At 56.2% G+C, this 23,912-nt stretch overlaps 4 protein-coding genes across 5 annotated transcripts; 3 read left to right on the top strand and 1 right to left on the bottom strand.

Moving 5' to 3' along the window:
• Window positions 1-1,620: 1,620 nt before the first annotated feature.
• LOC135442874 (acrosin-like) lies at window positions 1,621-5,047 on the top strand. Of its 2 annotated transcripts, XM_064703162.1 has the most exons (5): window positions 1,621-1,799; window positions 2,768-3,007; window positions 3,176-3,435; window positions 4,174-4,319; window positions 4,463-5,047. In XM_064703162.1, the coding sequence occupies exons 2-5, from the start codon at window positions 2,790-2,792 to the stop codon at window positions 4,865-4,867; spliced, it is 1,029 nt and encodes a 342-aa protein (XP_064559232.1). In that variant the 5' UTR covers window positions 1,621-1,799; window positions 2,768-2,789; the 3' UTR covers window positions 4,868-5,047. The 2 variants fall into 2 exon arrangements, with proteins under 2 accessions (XP_064559232.1, XP_064559233.1); XM_064703163.1 differs by lacking the exon at window positions 1,621-1,799 and having other exon boundaries at window positions 2,662-3,007.
• A 788-nt stretch (window positions 5,048-5,835) lies between these two features.
• LOC135442875 (rab-like protein 2A) lies at window positions 5,836-10,099 on the bottom strand. The gene is made up of 8 exons (XM_064703164.1): window positions 9,916-10,099; window positions 9,782-9,811; window positions 9,614-9,693; window positions 8,330-8,409; window positions 7,557-7,668; window positions 6,879-6,976; window positions 6,544-6,627; window positions 5,836-6,273 (listed from the first exon to the last, which is right to left on the bottom strand). Exons 1-8 carry the CDS (start codon window positions 10,059-10,061, stop codon window positions 6,193-6,195), a joined length of 711 nt encoding a protein of 236 aa, XP_064559234.1. The 5' UTR covers window positions 10,062-10,099; the 3' UTR covers window positions 5,836-6,192.
• Window positions 10,100-10,188: 89 nt separating this feature from the next.
• On the top strand, window positions 10,189-12,677 carry LOC135458357 (nucleoside diphosphate kinase 6-like). The gene is made up of 6 exons (XM_064733450.1): window positions 10,189-10,294; window positions 10,375-10,477; window positions 10,554-10,593; window positions 10,883-11,043; window positions 11,261-11,409; window positions 12,446-12,677. Exons 1-6 carry the CDS (start codon window positions 10,193-10,195, stop codon window positions 12,569-12,571), a joined length of 681 nt encoding a protein of 226 aa, XP_064589520.1. The 5' UTR covers window positions 10,189-10,192; the 3' UTR covers window positions 12,572-12,677.
• Window positions 12,678-22,809: 10,132 nt separating this feature from the next.
• LOC135458365 (olfactory receptor 5V1-like) lies at window positions 22,810-23,748 on the top strand. The gene has a single exon (XM_064733462.1). It carries the CDS (start codon window positions 22,810-22,812, stop codon window positions 23,746-23,748), a length of 939 nt encoding a protein of 312 aa, XP_064589532.1.
• Window positions 23,749-23,912: the final 164 nt, after the last annotated feature.

Genomic DNA, 23,912 nt, shown 5'->3' on the forward strand with positions numbered 1-23,912 from the left:
TGTGTGATTCACTTTGAGGGGGGCTGAGGAGCCTGTGTTCCAACCAGACCCATCCCACAGGGAAGTCCGAGGCCTCCCTGAGGCCCAGGCAGGGGACACTGCTGAGAGACTCCCTGCACTAATTCAGCCCACCAGCTGCTGACTGTGACTGTGGTCACAGGGGTTTTCAGGATGAGAGAGAGATGAAAATGTTGACTCTATGATCAGAAGGCTTGATTTATTATTTTATGATATAAATATAACATCATGACTATACTAAAAGGAATAGAAGGAAAAGTTCTCAGAAGGCTAGCTAAGCTAAGAATAAGAATGATAACAAAGGAGCTATCTCAGACTCTGTCTGAGATAGCTCAGTTTTTGATTGACCATTAATTGTAAACATCTAAGATGGGCCAATCACAGGTGGACTTGTTGCATTCCACAGCAGCAGATAACAATTGTTTACATTTGTTGCTGAAACTTCTCAGCTCTAACAGGAAAAATCCTAAGATAGAATTTTAATGAAAAGATGTCTGCGACAGCTGCCCACTGCTCATTGTCCTGATGAGAGAAGTACCAGGGTAACAGAAAAAGACTTTGGTGCACTGGATTGCCTGGTTGAAGGGACAAGAGCACAAGGTACAAGTCATGGAACTGTGATGACTCCATGACTGGAATGCTGCAATGGATGGCTCCAAGCTCATTAGAAGGAACAGGTGAGGCAGGAGAGGTGGTGTGATGACTCTGCACCTTAGGGAGAGTTTTGGCTGTCTGGAGCTTAGTAATGAAAAGGATGAATGGTCGTGGTGAAAATCAAGGGGAAGGCTGGCAATGCAGATATCCTGGTGGGGGTCTGTTCTAGACCTCCCAACCAGGATGAAGAGGCAGATGAATTATTCTATAAAGTGCTGGCTGATGTTTCGTGGTTGCCAGTCCTTGTTTTTGTGGAGGTCTTTAACCTGCTGGATGTCTGCTGGAAGCAACCCAGTGGAGAGACTACAGTCTGAGAGGCTCCTGGAATGTGTGGAAGAGAACTTCTGGCTCCTCAGTAGCTGAGCAGCCCTCCAAGGGTGGGGCCCTGCTGGACCTGCTGTTTGCAGACTGAGAGGGGCTGCTGGAAGATGTGGTAGTTGGAGCCATCTTGGGCACAGTGACCCTGAAATGAAGGAGTTTCAGTCCTTGGCGAAGTAACAAGGTGCGTCAACAAAACCTTACACTGTCAGAGGATGAATGTCAGCCAGTTTGGGACACTGATTTGGACAGTCCCTTGGGAAGCAGCCCTTAAAAACAAAGGGTTCCAGGAAGGCTGGGCATACATCGAGAAGGAAAGCTTTAAGGTGCAGGAGCAGCCTGTCCCTATGTGCCTAAAAATGAGCTGGTGGGGAAGAAGGGATTGTCCCCCTGACCTTGGCATTGGTGAAGCCACACCTCAAGTCCTGTGTCCAGTTCTCAGCCCCTCAGTTCAAGAAGGACATTGAGGGGCTGGAGTGTGTCCAGAGAAGGCAACGTAATAGGGAGGGCCTAGAGGGTGAATCCTCTGAGGAGCAGCTGAAGGAGCTGGAGAGGCTCAGCCTGGAAAAAAGGAGGCTCAGGGGAAACCTTCTCACTCTCCAGAACTCCCTGACAGGAGATCAGAGCCAGGGGAGGCTCAGCCCTGGAGCGGCCTCAGGTTATGCCAGAAGAGATTCAGGGTGGACGTCAAGAAAAATTTCTTCATGGAAAGGTGGTCAGGCATTGGAAGGAGCTGCCCCGTGGAGTCCGAGTCCCTGGAGGTGTCCAAGAAATTATGGAGGAAAAAATGTAAACCTTCATTTCTCAAGGTATGTAATCAAAGTCAGATGCCTTTCTGAAATGGATGCAAAGAAACATTTGTAAAAGGTGAATGTAGGCAAACTAGCAGAGCACCTTACTGCTGTTTTCCAGTAAGGATCACCACATTTGAAATATTCATTCAGGGTGGGAAGAAGGGTTGACAGGCTGAGAGAGTCATGGCTGGTCAGCCTGGAGAACAGAAGATTCCGGGGAGACTTTGGTGCCTCTTCCAGTACTTAAAAGGGGCTTAGAAAAAGGCTGGAGGGGTACTTTGGACAAGAGCGTGTAGTGATAGGACACAAGAAAAATGGCTTAAACTGAAGGTGGGTAGATTTAGATTAGGTGTTTAGGAGGGAATTTCTGGCTGTGGGTGTGGGCAGGCCCTGGCACAGAGCAGCTGTGGCTGCCCCTGGATCCCTGGCAGTGCCCAAGGCCAGGCTGGACAGGCCTCAGGCCTTGGAGCACCCTGGAATAGTGGAAGGTGTCCCTGCCCACGGCAGGGCTGGCACTGAGTGGTCATAAAGTCCCTTCTACCCAGAGCATTCCACGTCTCTATGACTCTGTGCTGCCCCTCCCTGCCATGCCAGCCCTCAGAACCAGCCCCTCTGTGACAGCGGCCCTGGCCCGGGCACTGTGAGCACCACGAAGGCTGTGGGTGCTGTGGCAGTGGCTACACCGGAGGTGACAGCTCTGCGCTGGCTCTGCCACCTGCGCTGGCGCCAATGGCTTTGCTGGGGCTGCTCGTGCTGCTGGCCCTGGCCGGGCCCGTGGGGGGCACCTGGGACACCTGCAGGTCAGTGGTCCCGGAGGGCTCTGGGAGGGAGCTGGAGGAACACTTGGGGACTTTGCTGGCAGAACAGTGGTGAAAGATGCCCCTCGGGGTTGTCTGGCCCTGCTGCCGCTCAGCACATGGTAGGACTTTCAGTCTGAGCAGCAGCAGCCACCGAGCAGGGCAGTGATGGCTTTGTGCTTCCAGAGGGACCTGCGGGCTCCGGCCCATGGCCTCTGACCACAGCTCTGCTGCTCTCGACTACAACTCCGTGGTTTCTGCTGCTGGCACGTCCCATGTGGGTGGCACCAGTGTCCAGCCTGGGGCCTGGCCCGGCATCGTCAGCATCCAGGCCACCTGGGAGAATGGCACGTGGCACATGTGCACGGGTGTCCTCCTCAGCTCCCAGTGGGTGCTCACGGTCGCACACTGCTTCGCCAGGGCCGGGTAAGAGACAGCAGGGACAGAGATGTCCCAGAGCACGGGCAGGTGCCCAGCTCACAGCACCACGGGCCGCTGCCCTGCCCACCTGGGCAAGCAGAAGGCCGGGAAATGCTGGGCTGCTGCAGCCCGTGGCTCTGCTCCCTGTCACCCCTCTGTCCATCTGCTCCCCAGGGGCATCTCCACGTGGGACGTGGTGATCGGGGCCACAGATCTGACTCAGATGGGCCCTGAGGCTCTGGTGAGACGCATCCAGAGGCTCCTGGTGCACCAGCACTACGTGGCTGCCACGGCCAGGAACGACATTGCCCTGGTGGAGCTGGACCAGCCCGTGGAGTGCAGCGACTACATCCAGCTGGGCTGTGTGCCCGACCCCTCACTCAGGGTCTCGGAGCTGAAATCCTGCTACATCGCTGGCTGGAACTTTGCCAGAGGTGAGTTCCCCACATGATGTGTGCTCCCAGGGTGAGCTGGACACACTAGGGACACGGGCTGGGCACACACAGGGACACGGGCTGGGCACAGACACGGGCTGGGCACAGACACGGGCTGGGCACAGACAGGGACATGGGCTGGGCACACACAGGGACACGGGCTGGGCACAGACACGGGCTGGGCACAGACACGGGCTGGGCACAGACAGGGACACGGGCTGGGCACAGACACGGGCTGGGCACACACAGGGACACGGGCTGGGCACACACAGGGACACGGGCTGGGCACAGACACGGGCTGGGCACAGACACGGGCAGGGCACACACAGGGTCCGGCCGCACGGCGCCAGCGGGGCCAGGCTCGGAGCAGCCCGGGCTGGGGGAAGGAGTCTCCACCAAGACAGAGCATGGAATGGGATGAGCTGTAAGGTCCCTGCTCACCCAAACAATTCCTGCTGGCCCTGGGAAACCTCGGGGGTTTGGCCCCTTCCCCAGGCCAACAGCTGGACAACACCACCTGTGGGGAAGGGGCAGGGACACAGCTGGACAATGTCACCCGTGGGGAAGGGGCAGGGGCACAGCTGGACAATGTCACCCATGGGGAAGGGGCAGGGACACAGCTGGACAATGTCGTTCCGTGGGGAAGGGGCAGAGCCAGGCCCGGGAAGGGGGCTCACCCCAGCCAGGGGAAGGGATGGGTACCGAGCTGCTGGGGCTCATTCCCCTCTGTGCCCACAGCTCAGGGAACAGGCATGGTGCTGCAGGAGTCCAAGGTTCACCTCATGGACACCGAGCTCTGCAACAGCAGCCCATGGTATGCAGGGGCTGTTCATGCTGACAACCTGTGTGCTGGGTACCCACAGGGCGGCATCGACACCTGCCAGGTAGGAGCGTGTGATGAGTCCCTCAGCCCCCGGCAGCGCAGGGACCCCCTCATCCCCCACATGCAGCCCAGCCTGTCCCCTGTCCGCCCCTCCCCTCCCCACAGCAGCCCCCCACAGTCCCTGAACCATCTCTCCCGGCACAGGGGGACAGCGGGGGTCCCCTCGTCTGCAAGGACAATGCAGCTGACTACTACTGGCTGGTGGGATTGAACAGCTGGGGAAGAGGCTGTGACAGAGCCAGGCACCCCGGGATCTACACCTCCACTCAGCACTTCTACAACTGGATCCTGCTCCAGACGGGCCTGAGCCCAGCAGAAAGAGCTGGTCCAGCACCGGAGTCACCTGTCACCTCGGCCCCCGAGGAGGAGCCTGAGGAACCAGTGAAGGAGCCTGAGGAACCAGAGGAACCAGAGGAAGAGATCAACTTGACCCCTGAGTACAATGAGAAACCAGCAGTGACATCCTCGGGCACGTCACTGCCCATGGCATTCCCACACCAGATCCTGGTGCAATTCTGGAATCTGGTGCAGGAGTTCCTGCAGTTTTAGAAGGACAAAAAGCCTGAGCAGCAGCAGGATGAGCAGGATCCAGGGCTACAGTGGATCACGGCAGCTCCAAGGCAGCCTTGGGGCCAGAGACTTCTCTGTCCTGCCCACGCTGCTGCGCTGCAGCCACAGCGATGCTGACGTGACTGAGGTGTTGAAGTAAAGTTTCTGTGTTCGCCATTACCCGTGTGTTCAGCCCTGCTCAGTGCACCCGCAGGCTCGCAGAGTCCCTGCTCTGTCTGTCCATCTGCTGTGCTGTTCACATTCATTCTTCAGCCTGGAAAGGGCTCCAGGGAAACCTCAGTGCCCCTTGCATTGAAGCAGGTTATAATAGTGGGAGAGAGCGGCTTTTTGCATGGGCAGGCCATGACAGGACAAGGAGGAATGGGTTAAATCTAGAGGAGGGGAGACTGAGATGAGGTGCTGGGAAGGAGTTTTTACTCAGGGGGTGTGAGGCCCTGGCTGCCCCTGGATCCCTGGAAGTGTCTAAGGCCAGGTTGGACAGGGCTTGGAGCAACCTGAAATAGTGGAAGGCGCCCCTGTCCATGGCAGGGGCTGGAATGAGGTGACCTTTAAGGTCCCTTTCGAACCAAACCATTCCATGATTCCATGACTGTTTTAAGAGTGTGTGTGTGTATCCAGCTCTCTGGAATGCAGCATCCTGTGCACACACGCACACACAGACAAGAGGCATGGCCACATCCAACAAGGTGGGACAGAACCAACCCCTGGGTGTGAGCCCACCTGTGTCAGCTGGACGGGAAGGAGAAGCCTCCTGTGCTCAGCAGCCCCTGGGATCTGGCTGTTCTGGGGCAGAATGGGGACAGCAGCCCAGGGATGGCAGCAGAGGTCATGGGTGGACTGAGGCAGCACTGGCTCAGTTGGAAGCAGGCTGGGGCTGGTCTGTGGCCTTAAACAACCTGGGACCTGCCTCCTTACAGCAGCAGCGCGGGAAGGATGCCACCATAGCTTTGTAAAAATATCCTTTAGTGTTTGCTTTCTGCAGCAGGTACGACTACAGTGCCTGGGCAGGGTCCCTCCTGCAGGTCCAGGATGGCTCACTTCTGCTAGGCAGCTCTGTCCTGAAAGAGCAGTGGGAATGAGCCACCATCCATGTGGAATCATGTGGGTCCTCCCATCCCTCTCCTGAGTGAAATGTGCAGCAGCGAGGGCCGAGCCAATGAAGATCCTGCCCAGGTGAGCTCCCACAAGAAGGGAAGAGGCCCGGCTGCCCATCACCACAGCTCTAGGGCATGAGAAGCATCACTGTCCTCCACACAGGCCCCAGAAGTCCAGAGCCAAGGGGAAAACAGGCTCAGGGTCCAGGCCTAGGCAGATGAGGGCTCCTCTTCAGTGCAGCTCTTCCCCTTGTCTGGCAAATCCTTGCTTGTGTTCTGCAGATCAAAGCTCTGGAAAGGAGCAGGACAAGGAACTGCTGAGAAAAGACAGACTGCAACAGCTGTATCTGCTGTGGCTCTTTTAGACTCTACCTAGGGCAGTGAGAGCTCTCGGGATGGTTCCCACATCCCCCTCCCAGCCCAGACTGAGCAGCAGACAAAGCCCAGCAGAGGGCAAAGCTTCCCGTGCTGCAGTTTCCCCCCTTTGCCATAGGGGAAAAAGAGTAGAAAACTGCTCATCCGACAGGACTCAGGACAGTGCAGGGACAGAGCCTTCCCTACCTCCAGCTCCCGCAGGACCTCGTCCATGAAGTCTCCTGATTGCTGTTTGTAAGCCACAGCCAGCCTGATGGCGTCGTTGAAGAGCTGGTGGCAAGGACAAGGCTGTCACTCACAGGATGGGGCACATGGGCATTGGGTTTCTGTAGCACATGGAGACTGTTCCCACATCCCAGGGGAAAAAAAACCCTCTGCAGCTCTCCATAGCCACCAGCCACTCACATGGAGCTGAAATGATGGACCATTTCCTGCTCTCTGTGCCCAGAGAAGCCCCCGTGTCCCTGAGCTGCCAAGGGGCCTCGTGGACACCAAGCCCAGCAGGCAAACGCCCATCTCACCTTCACCACGTTGGTGCCATCGGCAGCAGACACAAAGTAAAAGGGCAAACTGAACTTCCGGGCAAAATTGAAGCTTTTCTGGGTCACCTTCATATCGGCTGAAGCAGACAAAGAAGACATGGTCAGTCAGACATGGCAGGAGGTTCAGAAGGTGGTCTCTTCTGTGTGGCATGTCACACGAGCCACAGCCCTGTGACAGCAGTCACCAGGGGCGGCCTGGCATTCCCCATGGGAGGAACCTTCCAGCCTCCTGCAGAGCCAGGTGAACAGTTCTGTCAGCAGCTACACTGAGACTCTTCAGCACACAGGAGTCTGTGCAGGCTGAAGGAGCACCAAGGCCATCCCTGACTGATCCAGGGAAGCCACAGAACAGCTTTTTTGACCAGGTGCTACTCCAATCACTTTTGGGCTCTTGATGGATAAAATAGGCAGTGTGATAAGGACATAACTAGAAGAAAAACGCTTGAATAAAACTGAAATGGATGAAATTTTCACTTTTAATTGCTGGTGACACAGGGCAAGCACCTGTAAGACAGCAGCTGAGGTCAGCACAGGACCCAGCCCTGGGGGACTGAGGAAATCCTCTGGACCCAACAGACAAGGGACATTGGTTCTCAGTAAGGACAGGAGCGAATCCCAGCACGACCCTGGCAAGCTGGGAGCAGAAGGCACACTCACCATCAATCTTGTTGGCCACCACAATGCAGGGAATCTCTGGGCGGAATTCCCTCAGCTCCTTGTACCAGTTGTTCAGGTTCTTGTAGGTGACCTTCCGCTGCACATCAAACACCTTCCAAGAGAGAACCACTTATCCCGGGCCAGCCCAGCACTGACTGACCCAGGACAGCTCTGACCAACACAAGGACACAATCCAGAATGTTCTCAGGGACACAAGACCAAGGGAACTAGGCGTTATTAGAAAGGGTGAGAGAGAAAGGGACAGTATTGCCAAGCCCAGCCAGCAGGAAACAGCCCCTCGATGTCCTTTACACTGTCCTGTGTCCTGGGCAAGTCCCTGCCACCCACACAGGGAGCTGGCACTGTGAACAGCTTGTGCCAAACAGGATCAGATGTGGCCTCCTGTTCTGACAACTAAACCACCAATGAAAATTACTGGTGGAACAGTGGAGAGTGACAGGACAAACCAGGAGATCTGAGCAGGAGAGGAGCCAACAAAACTGGCAACAGGGGCAAACATGAGGACATTGAGAAGACAGCAGGGCCAGGGGATAGAGGAAAAGGGTTACCAGGAGAGACAGACCAGAGCTAACCAAGTCCATCTACTGGGGGCTTATCTGGTGAGAGAAGAAAGAACCATCTAGGAAAGTTTTTTAAACCACTGGAAGAGACAAGGAACACACGGCAGTACAACCATCAAAGTAACACAAAGGCCAGGTGTCACTGAGACCATTGTGCACCCAGCTCCCACGGTGCAGCTGAGACCCCCTCACCATGATGCAGGCATGGGCCTGGTGGTAGTAGGAGGCGTGCATGCTCCGGAACCGCTCCTGGCCTGCCGTGTCCCAGAAATCTGTAACACAGAACCAGCTCACAATGACACAACTCACCGAGCTCTGTTCTTCTCACAGCTTACACCCAGGAGGCAAAGCACAGCCCGCCTGCTCAGAGACACAAATTGAGCTTCACCTCACCAATCTGAAACACATCAGGGTTAAGAAGTTGTGCCAAACTGGGACCTTTTCTCACTGGGCTCACCTGTGAGCCAGCACTGGCCAACAACAAAGGAGAAGCCACCAGTGACACAGTTGTGTGGGACAGCAGGACCAAGACAGGCAGAAGTGCACAGAGCCATGTCTGGCACTCTGTCACTAGGGATGACAATGGGAAACTACCTAAAACTCCAGGAACTGCTGGGCACTGCTGAATTCTGACCCAGCAATGGTCAGTCAGGGCCCTGCCATGGGACATGCTCCAGCGCCTCTCACAGACATCTGACTCTGCTCTCCCAGGGGCAGGAATCATTCCGAAGTGCTGAAGGTAAGTCAGCCAGAGGCAAACAGGTCCCAGTCCATGAAGTTCTGTGTACACCAGAAATCATGGGGCAAACCTGGACACGGCCGTGCCTTTAGCTGTTGGGGCACCTCAGGTGGAGATCCCCCACCTCTCACTAGGTTTGTAGGTTCACATCTGGCTCTGGTTTGCTGTATAAATTGGCACAGCTTCAGTTAAGAACCTCACTGTAGTCACACCTCTTGTCAGCTGGACCCAAGCATGGTGCTGTACCCAAAGCCAAATGAGCCAGTTTCCTTAGGGATTCCTTTGCACTGATACTGTGACCGGACTCTGTGTCAGACTTACTGGACAGTGGCTTTCTTAAACTGCCCGAATACAGACAGGTCCCCACCAGACCACATTTGCATTCACTGTCTGTGTCACAATGAAGACGTTGAGCAGTGTCAGCCCCAGCCCCACTGAGCCATGACCAGTGGCTCCACGTGGAGTCCATCCATACCATTCTTTATCCTCCGACTGTCCACCCATCCATCCAACCCCTGTCTCTCCAGCTCGGAGTCCAGGACATCGTGGGGACAGTGCCCTACACTTTGCCAAGCCCAGGGGGATGATGGCAGTCACTCTGTCCCAGAAGGGCACCAGCTTTGTCACGGCGGTGTTGGTTATCAAAACACGATACCGACACCCAGACCGGGGGGATCTGCCTTCCCAGCTGTTCCCTCTGCCATGGCACCCCACGTCCCCGGGCTGGCCCCACTCACCCACGCGGACCTCCTGCCCGCCGACCCGGGCGCGGTGCTGGTACAGCGTCAGGGCGAAGGTGGAGAGCTGCTGCGGCTGGCTGCGGCGCGTTAAGGACCCACCGAGCGGGGCAGAGCCCTCCGCCGCGACCCGCCCGTGCCCGCCCCGCTCCCCGCCGCCAAGGATACAAGCCGTCGAGCAGGAACCGCTCCAGCAGCCTGCCGAGAGAGCGAGCGCGTGTCCCGGTGAGCCGCGGCACCGCGCTGCGGCCCGGCTCCGCGGGACCCCCGCCCGACCCGCGGCACGCCCACGCCCCACGCACTTGGACTTGCCCACGGCGCTGTCGCCCAGGCAGATGATCTTCACCGTCTCCTCGGCGCCGGCCGCGGCCTCGTCCCGGGCCCCATCCCCGTCCGGGGCCTCCTCCCGCGCCGCGGCCCGGCCCTGCTCCTCCGCCGCCGTCGCCATGGCAGCGCCTGCGCGTCCCCGCTGCCGCGCGACGCGCCCCGGCCCCGCCCCGGGCCCCGCCCCGATTCGGGCCCCGCCCCGCCCCGGGCCCCGCCCCGGCCCCCGCCCCCGTCCCGCCCCCGTCCCGCCCCATGCCGCCCGGCCCCCCGGTCATGGCGGCCCCCGCACGGCGGCTGCAGCTGACGCTGGCGCTGCTCAAGCCGGACGCCGTGGCCCATCCGCTCGTGTGCGAGGTGAGAGCCGGGCCGGGCCGGGCACAGAAAAGCACAGCAGGCCTCGCCACGACCCCCCCCAGCGCCGCCTCTTCCCGCAGGCCGTGCACGCCGCCATCCTCCGTCACCGCTTCCTCATCGTCCGCGCCAAGGAGGTGCGGTGCGGCGCGGAGCAGAGCCGCCGCTTCTACCGGGAGCACGCAGGTACGAGCCGGGCTCGGGGGGCCGGAGCCGGGTGCTGCCCCGGGCCGGTGCCCACCCGGTCCGTGTCTGTCCGCAGGGCGTTTCTTCTACCAGCGGCTGGTGGAGTTCATGGCCAGGTACGGGCCGTGCCCCGTGTGCGGAGCTGGGAGGCTCTGGCAGCGGGACCTGGCGGCTGGCACGCCGGAGGGGCTGGAGGTCATCATGTGCAGTAGGCCAGCAGTGCCGGCGCCGTGGCCGCGGTGCCGCGCTGGGACCGTGCCCGTCCCCACGGCGCGGCAGGGCAGGCCAGGGCCCGGCGTGGCAGCCCATGGCAGCTGTACTGTGCAGGTTTGTAAGGACGAATAACCTGTTTGTAATGAGCTCTTCGTAATCTTTTCTCCTGCTGTTCCTGGGCCCTCGCTGCAGTGGCCCCATGTGGGCTTACATTCTGGCCCATGAGAACGCTGTCCCTCTCTGGAGATCCCTGATGGGACCCACTAAAGTGTTCCGAGCCCGACACAGCGACCCAGACTCCATCCGAGGTGCCTATGGCCTTACGGACACCAGGAACACGACCCATGGCTCAGGTAGGCCTAGCATTCCTGGACGGTTCTTGGGGAGGCAGGAACGATGGTGCTTTGTCTGCCTTTGCTTTAGTTCTGGGGCTCCAAGTGAGCGATTTGTTCCCTTCTGCAGACCCCATGCACACCTGGCCAGGTGCAGCCTAGCCAGGCACCTTTGGAGTGCAGCACGTGTTTGTGGTGGCAGACTGGCATCTCACTGCCTTTCCCTCTCTTTTGACAGACTCACCTGCCTCAGCCAGCAGAGAAATTGCCTTTTTCTTCCCCGAGTTCGATGAGCAGCGCTGGTACGAGCAGGAGGAGCCGCGGCTGCGGCGCGGGCAGCTGTTCCACGGCGCCCAGGAGTGCCTGCCCGGGGCTCAGCCCGCACAGGTGACCCCAGTGAGCGGGCAGGGGGGGCTGTGCTGGCCTGGCAGCCCTGGGGCCACTCTCCTGGGCAGCAGACACAGAGCTGTGCTGCGTGCTGGGGAGCGTGGAGGGGGAAAGCAGCCTTGTGCTGCCTGGGAGCAGATTATTGCTGTAACAGGCAGGTGCTGGGGGCTGTAGGCAGAGTTCCCCCAGCAGTGCTCATGCTGACAGTCTGGCCATGCAGCTCACTGGCTCCCTGAGTTTTTTTGGATATGAACAGGACAGGTGAGTTGGTCAAGGGCCAGGTGAAGGATAGGTTTGCTTGTTCCGGATGGGATTGGCCTGGGTTTGCTGATGGGAAGCCTCAGATTCTCCCAGCTGGCTGTTCCCACAGTGCCTTAGGGAGAAAAGAAGGAAGAAAGTGCATCAGCAGGGCAAGATGAACTGTCCTGTCCGTGCTCACCTGCAACTGGGCTGGGAAATGAGGAGCTCTGCCAATAGCTGTGCATGCGAGAGCACTTGGAGCCCTCAGTGTCCATGGCCCGACGGGGCAGTTCCGTGTCCTTGGGAGATGGGATGAACATGGCCATGGAATTACCCAGATTGTGGTGGAACAATGACAGGGCGGTGCAGGAGGGCTTAGCTGGGAGGCACAGAGCCAGGTCCTGGCGGCTGATTTGCATTTCTCTCTATGATGTTCTGTGTGGTGTGTTCCTCAACAGGGTTTCAGTCCATTTGTGCTGTCCCCCTATGGGCTCCTTGCAGTGCTGCCATTTTAGTTCCAGTGCCCTGTTGGAATTTCCTTTGGGCAGTCCCAAATGCTCGGGCTGGGGATGGTGTGCTGTGCTTGGGGCAGGAGAGCTGAGCTGAGATCCAGCAGAGCCCTGGCACACCACAGAGCCAGGGCAGGGACTCTCCAGGTGCTTCCAGAACCCCGTGAGCTGTTGGGTAGTGACTGACTGACTGTGTGGTGGAAAGCATGGCCCAGACTCACCCAGCTCACGTGTTTGTGCTCCCTCCTCCTTCTGTCTGGGATCAAATGGTCGTTGTTCTGTTCCAGGTACAGATCCAGGGATCTGCAGAACACCACTGCTGCCCTTGCCCTCAGCGGTGTCCGGAGTGGATCTGTTCAGGATCCTGTGTGTCTTCACACAGGTCTGAGAGCTGTTGTCCCCAGTGTTGTTGATACTTTATTGATATTTTGGCAGTTTTTTATTGATTCCCAGAGGTTTTGCTTAGATCTGTATGTTTTTCTTTTAACTATTAAACTTTACTATTTTTCACCTTTCTTCTTTTATGTTGTGCTTTCCTTTTGGGATATTCCTTGGTAATATCATTAACTGATAATTCCTGGCTCACACTTGCCACTTTTGGTCTTTTTTCCTACTCACTTGCAATGGTTACACTTGGGAAAAGGGCCCTTTTGAACATTGCCAGTGCAGAGAATTCTGCCAGCAGGATGGTCACAGTGACACCACCTGACAGCCACTGTGATTCAGGTACCTGCTGGTGGCACCTGGACATTGCCCTGGCCCTGAGGCTGTACCTGAGCACAGCTGCTCAGACTGGGTAGCCCATTGCCCCAGACAGAGGGTTTGCTGTGTGAATCTAAAGCTGTCCAGCAGACTTTGTCAGAGACCTGAGGCTGAAGCACTTGGTATTTCATGCAGGAGACAGTGTCTCCTGATTTTTTCTCTCCAAGGAAGTCTTACAAAATGTCACAGGTTACTCTGCTTGGAGGGCTCTTAATCAAAGTGGGTTTGTTTGTTTGGGGTTTTTTTTCCCATTTTCTTTTTCTTTTCCTTGTAAATGCCCAGTAAGTGATTTTTGGCTTTTGCAGTGGTGCCTGCCCCATCGCTGGCAGTTTCCTGGGCTGAGCTGGATGGGCCTGGAGCAGCCTGGTGCAGTGGGTGACATCCCTGTTCACGGCAGGGGCACGGAGCTGGATGAGCTGTGTGGTCCCTCCCAGCCCAAGGCATTCCGTGCTGATGGGTGTGTGTTACAGCAGTAAATCAGTGTCCCAGCTGGTCTCAAACCCAGACAATGTGGCACCTCAGAACAGGTTTGAAGGGCGGTTTGAGATCCCTGTTTTCCCTGGCCCAGCTGTGGGGCCTGTGCACAGGGCTGGTCACAGCTTTTGCCCAGGGGCTGCTGCCAAGCACAGCCTGGGGCACAGGCTCCAGCCCGGGCATCTGCAGGGACACCTCGGGTGTGGAGCTGGGACAGGGCATCTCACAGGGACCTACCTGTGAGTTTGGGGCTGAACTCATCTGCTCTTGCAGAATTGAGCAGGTTTGTGTCAGCACTGGAGGGCACAACACGGTTTGTCCTGGGAAGAAGGGAAGGAAAGGCTTCAGAGGGAAATGAGTGCTGCTCCCAGCCCAGGCCTGGCCTCAGTCCCTGCCACCATGGGCAGAGCCCTCTCAGCTTGAGGAATTTCATTTGATTTATTGCTGTAACACAAACTTTTAGTTACTGATTCAGGTACCGAGGAAAACCCAAGATAATGACTAAAGAAACCCCTGGGGAAACACCTTTCCTCTACTTTCCCAGGTTCAGCTTCAGTCCAGCATCTTTTCTCCCCTCTTTTCCTGCAGGTTCTGCCTCCTCTCTCCCAGTCCCTGGGGGAGGTGACACAGCACAGAGGGCTGGGGCTGGGCTGGGCTTTGCTTTTCTACTTGTTTCTTCCTCTTTCCTTCTTGTTTACTCACTCCTGGCACACCCACAGGCTTCAGTCCCTCAGGTGTGCACCTGCTCCCTGGGCTGGTCTCTTCAGGGAGAAACGGGCCAGTGGGAATTTCATGAAGTTTCTAGAGGAAAACACTGTGTCCTGCACCTGGGCAGGGATGTTTCCATTTGCAACACTCACGTGAGGGACCAGAGAAGCATCTGGCTGTCCTGATGGCCATGAGCCACTCCTGGGTCAGCAATGCACCTCTGTGGCCTGACAACATCCTCAGGTGTGGGAGCCAGGGCACTCGCCCACAGGTCACCCCATCCCCTCCTGGGGCACAGGGAAGGCCACATCTGGTGCCAGTTTTGGACTGCCCAGTGCCAGACAGCCTGCTCAGAACTGGGGTCCAGCATGGACTGATTAGGACATCTGAGAATTTGACAGGTAAGGAGAGGCTGAGGGCTGGGGCTGCTCAGACTCAGGAGCTCAGTAGGGTTTATCAATGGGTAGAAATCCCAGGTGTGAGCAGTGAAGGGAACCTCGGGTATCCCAGGAATGGACACAAGGCAATGGAAATGACCTGAAAACTGGCAATTTCCTTGAGACATAAAAAACCCTCTTTTATTATTTTTATACTCCAAGAGCGATAAAATAAGGTCAGGAGCCCCTGTGCCAAGGCAGGGCTTTGGTCTCAACATCCTCTGGAGTTCCTTTCTGTGCTGCTGGGCAGGTGTGGGCCCCGGGCTGTTGCTGCAGTGGCAGGGGATGCCCTTGGGGCCATGTGGGCACCTGGGCAGCAGGTCAGGCCTCTCCTTCCTCCAGCAAGGCCATAATTCCTGCCAGCCCCACCGCGGGCTCTGCTGCTGTTCAGTATTTCCCTCTCTGCAGCTGATATGTGTTGGAACCCTGGATGCTGAGAATTCCAGACTTTCTGTGCTGACATGCACCGATCCCCAAGAGAACACAGCATTTGACCTGAGGCTGTGGAGAAGGCTTCAAAAATTGATAGATAGCACTGGGATTATGGGTGTGTAGTTGGTTAGAAGTGTGTGATATCACAGGGTGGAAAACTTAGAGTTTAAGGTTTTAGAATATAGTAATATATGTAGAGCAAGATGGAGGGTTTAGCACGGTAGGTGGTCCTTCTTCACCTTCTTCCTTCTTCACCCCAATGGGTTTGGGTGATTTTGTGTAACTGGACAGAAAAGTCTGCGTTGCAGACTTTGAGTGATTAGTTATTGGGTTAAACATGAAAATAATTTAGGTGCCATTTCTTAATTGGATAGTTTAGCCTTAAAAGACCATGTACAGAAGATTGTTAGCCATTTTGTAGCTTGTTAGTAGAATGCTGTAGAGCTCACCACTTGTAATAGAGATAAGAAATAATAAATACCTGAGTCCAGACACAAAACACTGTCTTGAGTGCTTCAATCCCCACCCTGACAGAGGCAGGAAGGAAGCCAAGAACCAGATCTGCTCTTCTCACAACAGCCTGTGTCTCGCTTTTCCCAGGTTTGGGGACAAGGAAAAATGGATACAATGGAAATAAAGACAAATTTACTGCTTCAGTGCTGGCTGCACTTGTCTCTGCTAAAGCTGCATCTCACTGTGCAGAGCTGCAGACAAGGGTGCTGTAGGTGGCCAAAGTTTTTGTGGATTTGCTCTTGTATCAGGCTGTGGGTTCTCGCATGGAAAAGAAAAGGGGCCTGGGGAAGCAGCCACAGAATCAAATTCCAGGCAAACAGACATACCATAATGGTGTTCAGGGAAGGCTGAGCCAGAGCAGTCCAATCCATCCCCACACTGAAAGTTCCAAGGGATTAGCAAAGAGTCATCTCAGATTTGGGGGCACAACCCTGTAGGCCACAGTTTTCCCACAGAGCTACTGTACAAAGCAGGAGGAACAAGGAGTGAGAGAAACACCAAACTGCAGAAAAAAAATCCTCATAGATTGGGACTGTTTTCTTCCAGCACAGAAAATAAACACTCTTCTGTAGGAGTGACAGGGATAGGACAGTCGGGACCGACGGAGATGAGAGATCTCTGAAGCCAAGGCTTGGAACTTGGGGTTCATTGCAAAGGGCCTGGGTGCAGGGCCCTGCTGGGATTTGGGGTTCATTGCAAAGGGCCTGGGTGCAGGGCCCTGCTGGGATTTGGGGTTCATTGCACAGGGCCTGGGTGCAGGGGCCTTTTGGGATTTGGGGTTCATTGCAAAGGGCACTGCTGGGATTTGGGGTTTATTGCAAAGGGCCTGGGTGCAGGGCCCTGCTGGGATTTGGGGTTTATTGCACAGGGCCTGGGTGCAGGGCCCTGCTGGGATTTGGGGTTCATTGCAAAGGGCCTGGGTGCAGGGGCCTTTTGGGATTTGGGGTTCATTGCAAAGGGCCTGGGTGCAGGGCCCTGCTGGGATTTGGGGTTCATTGCAAAGGGCCTGGGTGCAAGGCCCTGCTGGAGCTGCCAGCCACAGCTCGGAGGAGCAGGCCCCAGAGAGGAGCCCCAAAGAGAGAGAGAGAGCAAGAGGAAAAGAGAGGACAGAAGAGAGTGAAGTTCCCATTACAATACAATAAATCTTCTGTGCTGAATATTCTATTTTTCACTAACTAGTTTAGTGCAAGATAAAAATCTTACAGCATTTACATACAGCCTGTAAGAATCATTACATTACCACACTGTGTTACATTTTAAACCCTAAAAACTCCTCTTTGGGCCCCTTCTGCCAAGCTGGCAGGGTCTGCTCTGACCCTTGGGCCTGTCTGCAAGCAGAGGGTATTGTTTGATCAAAAGAGGATTACCTTCAGCTGTAGGAGCCACACCATTGTTTTCCAGTTGTCCAGTAGCTGAGGTATCTCAAAGCTTGCTTTCATTTCAATCTCGCTCATAGTTTCCATATTCTCAAAATATTTTGCCAGGCAATCATATGTATAAGGCTTTCCTGTTTCATCTTCCCCAACACTCTCCCACCTCATGCCCCAGACAGGCCAAGCATGGGCTAGATCTGGACACTGACCAAATGTAACTTTGAGCTTGATGTGATGCCACAGAGCAGGAAAGCCCCACGACAGACCAGACTCCTGTGTACACAGCCAAGCCATCCACCTGGGCTCCTCCTCACCTGTGTGCAGACAGCCATATCTCTGTGATACCCTGCCCAAAGCCCTGGCAGGCTCCAGGAGAACCAGTTTTCATCTCTCCTTCAGATCCCAATCCCAATTATCAACTTGTCCAGGACCTGATTGGCCCCTCCATTCACACTTACTATTGAGTACTTGTATTAGCCAGATCTCCTCTTTAATGCTCCCCTGCCTTCCAAAACATTCCAGATAAACAAAAGACAGTTCTATATCTCCCACAGCACCCAGAGAAAGTTAAAAGCCATCAGTTGTGCAAAGCAGCTGCTGCTGGAGCTGAATACTTAAATTTAACATGGGGCTGTGTTGATCCTTTCTGGACAACAGATGTTTTATGGAAACACTTTGGAAATCCATCCCTGCCCTGAGTACAGGAGAGTTCTGGAAGCAATGGGAGGGATGAGTTTTGGTGGCAGCACTGTTGGAGCAGCTCCTGCATGCAGCAGCAGCCATGGTTCAGCATTTCCCAGTCCCATCCCTGGGTACCTGCACAGGGACAACAGGCAGGAGAAGCTTAAACATTGGACAGAAGGAAAACTCTAGAAAAACTATAGATGTGACATTGTGGCAGCACCATCCATCACAAAACTCAACTGAACCAGAATTCAGGTTATTGTTTTTGTTATTTTGTGACACAAAGTCTGGAGGTCAGATAAAGCAACCAAAAATCTTTGTGACAGAGAATAACAAGCCTGAGGCAAGGCCCAGGTCTCTGGTTTCAGCTTGGTCTGTACCCACAGATTAGGGATGGGAAAGGGGCAGCAAGGAGAGAAAAATTAGATAAATTGTGTTAAATTAAACCCTTTGGAAGTTAAAAATCAGAGGTGACTCAGCATTGGACCAAGAGGCACCAAAATGACTTGAACAAGTAATGTATGAGGTATGCAAAATGCTGTAGTAACTGATCCTACCTACTGTGGGATATACCTGCTGTGGCTGGAGCAGAGCAAGAATTTGGGCAGCAGGTACAATCAGGATTGCAAATAGCCCTGGAATCTTAACATTTTATTTTTTGTTACAAAAACAGATGTTTTCAAAATGCTTCCTGTCACCCAAATATTTCCCAGAGCCTGTCAAAGCACTGGCCAATTACTTACTGTTTTCCCTTTTTATTTCAGCAATTCCAGGTGTGTGTCCTGGACATTTCAAGGGTGGTAGGTCTGTGCTGCCTGAGGCCTTCTGGCTCCAAGTGCCTCTGGCATGTGACTGATTCCAGCAGCTGTGGATTAAGTGGCTGCCTTGAACCTTTACCAGCCCAAAACTTTGAACCTTTACCAGCCCAGAACTTTTAACAGCCCGCTGTGGGCCTCGTTTGCACATTGACAAGCATGCAGGTGAGCAGGTGCAGTGCTCTGGGCTTTTGTAATTGGCCCTGGAGCTCCTGCTCCCACACAGGAGGCTATGGGGAATGGGACCAAGCAGGCAGACTGGGAACTCAGGAACTTCTCTCTCCAACTTCATTCTCCTGGTAGAAGTGCACTAATTGGCCTCAGAGCTGGTGCCCACACCTGGATGAGGAGCCTGGGGCAGCTGGGGACAGAGCAGTGGGGAGAAAGGCACAGGCAGCAGGTGCCACCACGGCCTGGAAGGACCATGAGCAACCAAAAGTGCTGATCAATGATGACAGAAGAGAGTTTCCTTGGTGCTTTCTGTGGCCAGGTGAGTGCTGAGAATCTCCAAGGTCAGAGTGGACTCTGCCCACAGCAGGACTGGCTCTGGGGACATCAAGGAGCCGTTTGTCTGCCAGTCCCTATTGGGAGGTTGCCCCCAAACCGGTGCCACACTCACTGCAGGGGGACATGGAGGGAGGAGGAGGGGTGGCAGGCAAAATCCAGACAAAACCCACCGCTTTCTTGTCCCCCTCCTCAGAGGAAGCCTTTGTGCCCATGTGGAGACCAGAACCAGCTGAGATACAAGCGACGATGATTTCTGCTGGAGAAAGAATTCTCTAGCAGGAAGGTGCATCCCTCAAAGCAGCCAAGGAAACAGGACTGGGAGAAGCTGCTGGGGCTACAACAGTGCCCTTGGCTTCGGGAGATACGACACATGCTTGGAGAAGGTAAGGTAAGAGTCTGATTTTCAGAAGTGACAAGTATTTATAGGGTCTGGGCCAAATCCTGAAGGCTGCACCCACAATTTGAGGTATTTGGTTTAAAAAAAGATCTCCCTTAACATTTCATGAGTTCACGGAGATTTGATTTACTGCTGGACATCACTGGCCAGGTTTGATATCCATCAGGAGACCAGAGGGGGACACAAACATGACATTTATTATCCTAAAGGCTGTTCTGAAGACGTGGACTACCAGAACTGAAGTTTCCGGCATCCAGGGAGATTTCAGTATATTTTAATATTTGTGCAAAGTATTGGTGGTCTCAGAAAAGTCCCTTTTCAAATATCAAAGTGGGAGGGGGTTTCTGCAAGTGCTGCCAGCATGTGCCTTCCCTAAAACCTTGGGAAAGTGATCAGGCTGTATTGGAATGCCATGGCACCAAGTTTCTGTGTGAAACAAGGAAATGCTCATCACTGCCACAAGCAAAAGGTGTAATTCTGTAAATGCAAAGCAAATGAGAAAAAAGTCCCATTGCCGTGGCCCCTCTGCCCTGCCAGCCCAGCTGCTCTGCCTGAGAGCTACTCGAGAGAGGCAGAGCCCAGAGTCACTGTTCCATGTGCACACAGGACACAGATCCACAGCCACACACACACACGCAGGGCCACAGCCACAGCTGCTCTTTTCTTACACTTGCTTATCTTTTCCAGCCCCAGACACTCTCTGACCTGCATTTCCCCTCCCTGAGGCTGCCACTCCCTTGGTATCTATGCTGGGTTTCCACACAGGGTGTTCATCCCCATCTGGGGCTGTAGCCTATACTTTGCCTATTTCCCAGAAGATGTTACTGATCATCCTCTCATCTCCTGACATTCCAGATCCAAAGTTTATGCTTGGACCATCTCCTCTGCCCCACCAGCGGGAGCAGAAGCTGCAAGGACACCGAGGCAATAGTGCTTCCCTGCTGCAGAAACATCCTGGCCTCTCTCCATCTCTAGACTCACTCCCTGCAGCAGCCCTTGTTTCCTGGGGGTCCCACTTTACATTTCCCTGGCACTACATGGTGAGCTCCAGCTGAACTCACTCCTTCATCAGGAGCAGCTCCAGGCTCTGAGCAGGCAGTGCTCACCCAGCCATCTCACTGAGCTGCAGCCATCTCACTGCTGAGCCCTTCAGACACGCTGGGCACTGCTTGGTGCCTCCTGTGCCCAGCCAGTGCCACTGCTAGGGCTCTGTCCCTCCTGTCCAAGTCCTCTCCCAGCCTCTGGACCACATCAGCTCCCCCAGAGAGCTCTGCCTTGGGCTGGGTGGGCACGGTTAGCACAGGCAGTGAGAGCACAGGGAGCGTGGGTGCCGTGCAGTCACCTCTGCTGTGCTCCTACAGCTGTGGTGCTGCCAGCCTGGCCAAGGGCAGCCCCATCACTGCTCCTCTCTGCTGACAGGGGCAGGTGCTGGCACCTCACAGCCCTGCCATGGGTATGATGGGGCTGTAGGAAGGACTTGGCACCCAGGAGCTGCAGCTCCCAGCTCCTCCAGCAGCCTCCTCCCATGCCCAGCTGCCAAAGAGCTGCAAGGCTGGCGCCAGAGTCCGGCACTGCTCGGCACAGGGCACAGTCCGGGCAGGGCTGGAGTCAGCATGGGTGCTGAGTCCCATGGGCTCAGTCCCACTGCTGCAGGCTGCTGGGTGCTGCTCCTCCTGCTGTCCCTGAGCAGCAGCCACCTCTGGAAGCTCTGGAAGCCTCTCCCCAGGGCCCCCTCAGGGTTAAAAGCTTCTGCTGCGCTTACAGCCCTGAGGACACACACATGGGCTTCTCCTCACGCAGGTAAGGCAAACCAGCCAGCACCCGGGCCATGGCTGCCACATGGAGCACAGGACAGCACCTGGGGACAGCTTACGAAGGACTAGGTGCCATCCAGGCTCTGCTCTTGGCTGGGGAGGTGAGGAGGAGTGAGAGGACAGGGCTTCACCAGGACATGCACTGCTGGGGGGCACCTGGCGCTGGCCCCCAGGGCTCTGGGTGGTCTGGGCAGGCTGTGCCTGCTGCTGCTGCCACCAATAGAGGCATCCAGTCCTTTCCAAGAGAAATGAACCCTGTGTTGTTATCTGCTCCCTCAGTTCAGCTGCGCCCTCGCACTGGGCTATGGCTGTGCCCAAGGCTCAGGACCCACCTGCCAGGGCTGAGTGCTCCAGGCTGCCTGCTCTGCTCACCTGAGTGAGGACAGGTGCAGTGCCTCGGTGAGGAGAGCCACATCCTCCTGCAGAGGTGCAGTGCCTTGCTGAGGAGGGTCACATCCTCCTGCAGAGGTGCAGTGCCTTGCTGAGGAGAGCCACATCCTCCTGCAGAGGTGCAGTGCCTCGGTGAGGAGAGCCACATCCTCCTGCAGAGGTGCAGTGCCTTGCTGAGGAGAGCCACATCCTCCTGCAGAGGTGCAGTGCCTTGCTGAGGAGGGTCACATCCTCCTGCAGGGCAGCTTCCCTCCGTGGGTACGGAGCACAGGTGAGCTCCTGCACCAGCAGAGCTGGGTTTCTGGTGGCTCACATGGCACTGTCACAAAGGTCTCTCCCATCTCCTGAGGGAAGGACAGGAACCTGCCTGGCACTGGTGGCACCCGTGTTCCCTCTCTGCTCCCCATCCAGCCTTTCTGACCTTGTCTTTTTCTGGTCTTTGCTCACTGCATTTGCCCCCTGAAGCACCTTGGCCCCATCCATGGAGTCCATGGCAGGGGCAGGGTGGGCAGCAGCAGCCCTGCCTGGATGTGCCTAGCGCACACCACCCCCTTCAGTCCCTGGCTGAAGTTCTGAACCAGAAATGCTTCCTCAGGCCTCCTCCATCTCTGGAACATGGTGATCACAGCTCCATGTGACAGTGGGCAGACCCCTTGTGTCAGGGTGAAAACTGAAACAGGATCATGGAAAAAAGGTGGGGAGTTCCAGGCCAGGACATCCCTACTGGCTTAAATTTTCCTGTGGTTCAACAAACCCCATGTGATGAGTTGCTCTTTGTTGGAACCTGTACTTTTGTAAGTGGAACCCCTGCTTTGTGAGAGCTGGTTATTACAGAGCAGGAAACAGGATAAAGGAAAAAAAATTACCTGGTGCAGGGTGATGCCATATCCCTGGCCCAGGGCTGGGGAAGAGCAAGCTCAGTGACAGCATCTGAGGAATGCTGTGACCTGACCAGGGGCAGGGAAACATTTACTCAGAATAAATACATCCAGGAGGGGGAGAGACACATGCTTGGAACAGTCATCAGGACGAGGGGCTGGGTAGGCAAAGAACTCCAAGGGGTGTGGGTGGATGCCCCCTGCTCTTGGGTATTTCTGTGTGCTTCTTCTGCAGTCAGGTACCCGGCCCGGGATGGCAGCTCTTTGGACTCCAAAACCCCAGAGTCTGTGAAATCTGAGCTCAGGCAACCTTCACCCACCAGGGAGATGGGATCACAGCCGTACCATTAGGGACACCCTTGCCTCACGGGGGGCTGTGCTGCAGCCCCCTGGCTCACAGCCGGGGAGAGAGCCTCCTCAGGGCTCCCTTCTGCCCAAAGCCGGACCCAGCTTGCCCCACGGCAGGTATGAACCAGACACAGGTGACGGAGTTTGTGCTCCTGGGTTTTTCCCACGGCCGGCCCTTCCTCTTTGCTCTGTTCCTGGCCATTTACCTGGCCACGCTGCTGGGCAACTCTGTGATACTCTCCCTCGTGTCCCTGGATCCCCGCCTCCACAGCCCCATGTACTTCTTCCTGGGTCACCTGTCCTGCCTGGACCTTTGCTACTCCTCAGTGACGGTGCCCAAGATCCTGGCGAACGCTCTGCGCCCGCGGGCCACCATTTCCTACGGGGGGTGCCTGGCGCAGATGTTCCTGCTGATGTGGTGCGCGGGGGCCGAGTGTGCGCTGCTGGCCCTCATGGCCTACGACCGCTTTGCCGCCGTGTGCCAGCCGCTGCGCTACTGCCAGGCCCTGCGCCGCAGCGTCTGTGCCGCGGCCGCCGCCGGCTGCTGGCTCTGGGGGCTGCTGGACTCGGCCTTGCACACGCTGCTGGCCGCCCGGCTCTCCTTCTGCGGGGCTGCCCGGCTCCAGCACATCTTCTGCGACGCGCCGCCGCTGCTGGCGGCCGCCTGCAGCGACACCCGCCCCAACCAGCTGGCCCTCCACATCTCCAGCATCTTCGTGGGACTCAGTCCCTTCCTGCTCGTCGTCGTCTCCTACCTGTGCATCCTGGCCACCGTCCTTGGGATGCCGCTGGCCACCAGTCGGCGCAAGGCCTTCTCCACCTGCTCCGCACACCTGATCGTGGTCACCCTGTACTTCGTGGCAGCCAACCTCAACTACAACCGGCCCAGCTCGGGCTACTCGCCAGCAGCCGACACGCTGGTCTCTGTGCTCTACTGCATCGTCATCCCCATGCTGAACCCCCTCGTCTACAGCCTCCGCAACCGGGAGGTGTGGGGGGCGCTGCGGAAGGCCCTGCGGGTGGGTGCCACGCCAGGCTCCGCAGGCAGCAATGCCTGAGCAGCGCCAGGGCTGCCGCAGGCCGCCAGCAAATGAATGTCCCTGCGTGGGACGTCTGTGACAGCACAGCGAGCCCGGGGCTCCCAGCCCAAGCACATGGCTCTCTGCCATCACTCGCCTCACCTGCAGTGCATCACTGAGAGCAGAATGGCAAAATAAAGCCA

Source organism: Zonotrichia leucophrys, chromosome 1A (genome assembly GCF_028769735.1).
Source record: "Zonotrichia leucophrys gambelii isolate GWCS_2022_RI chromosome 1A, RI_Zleu_2.0, whole genome shotgun sequence".
NCBI lineage: Eukaryota > Metazoa > Chordata > Aves > Passeriformes > Passerellidae > Zonotrichia > Zonotrichia leucophrys.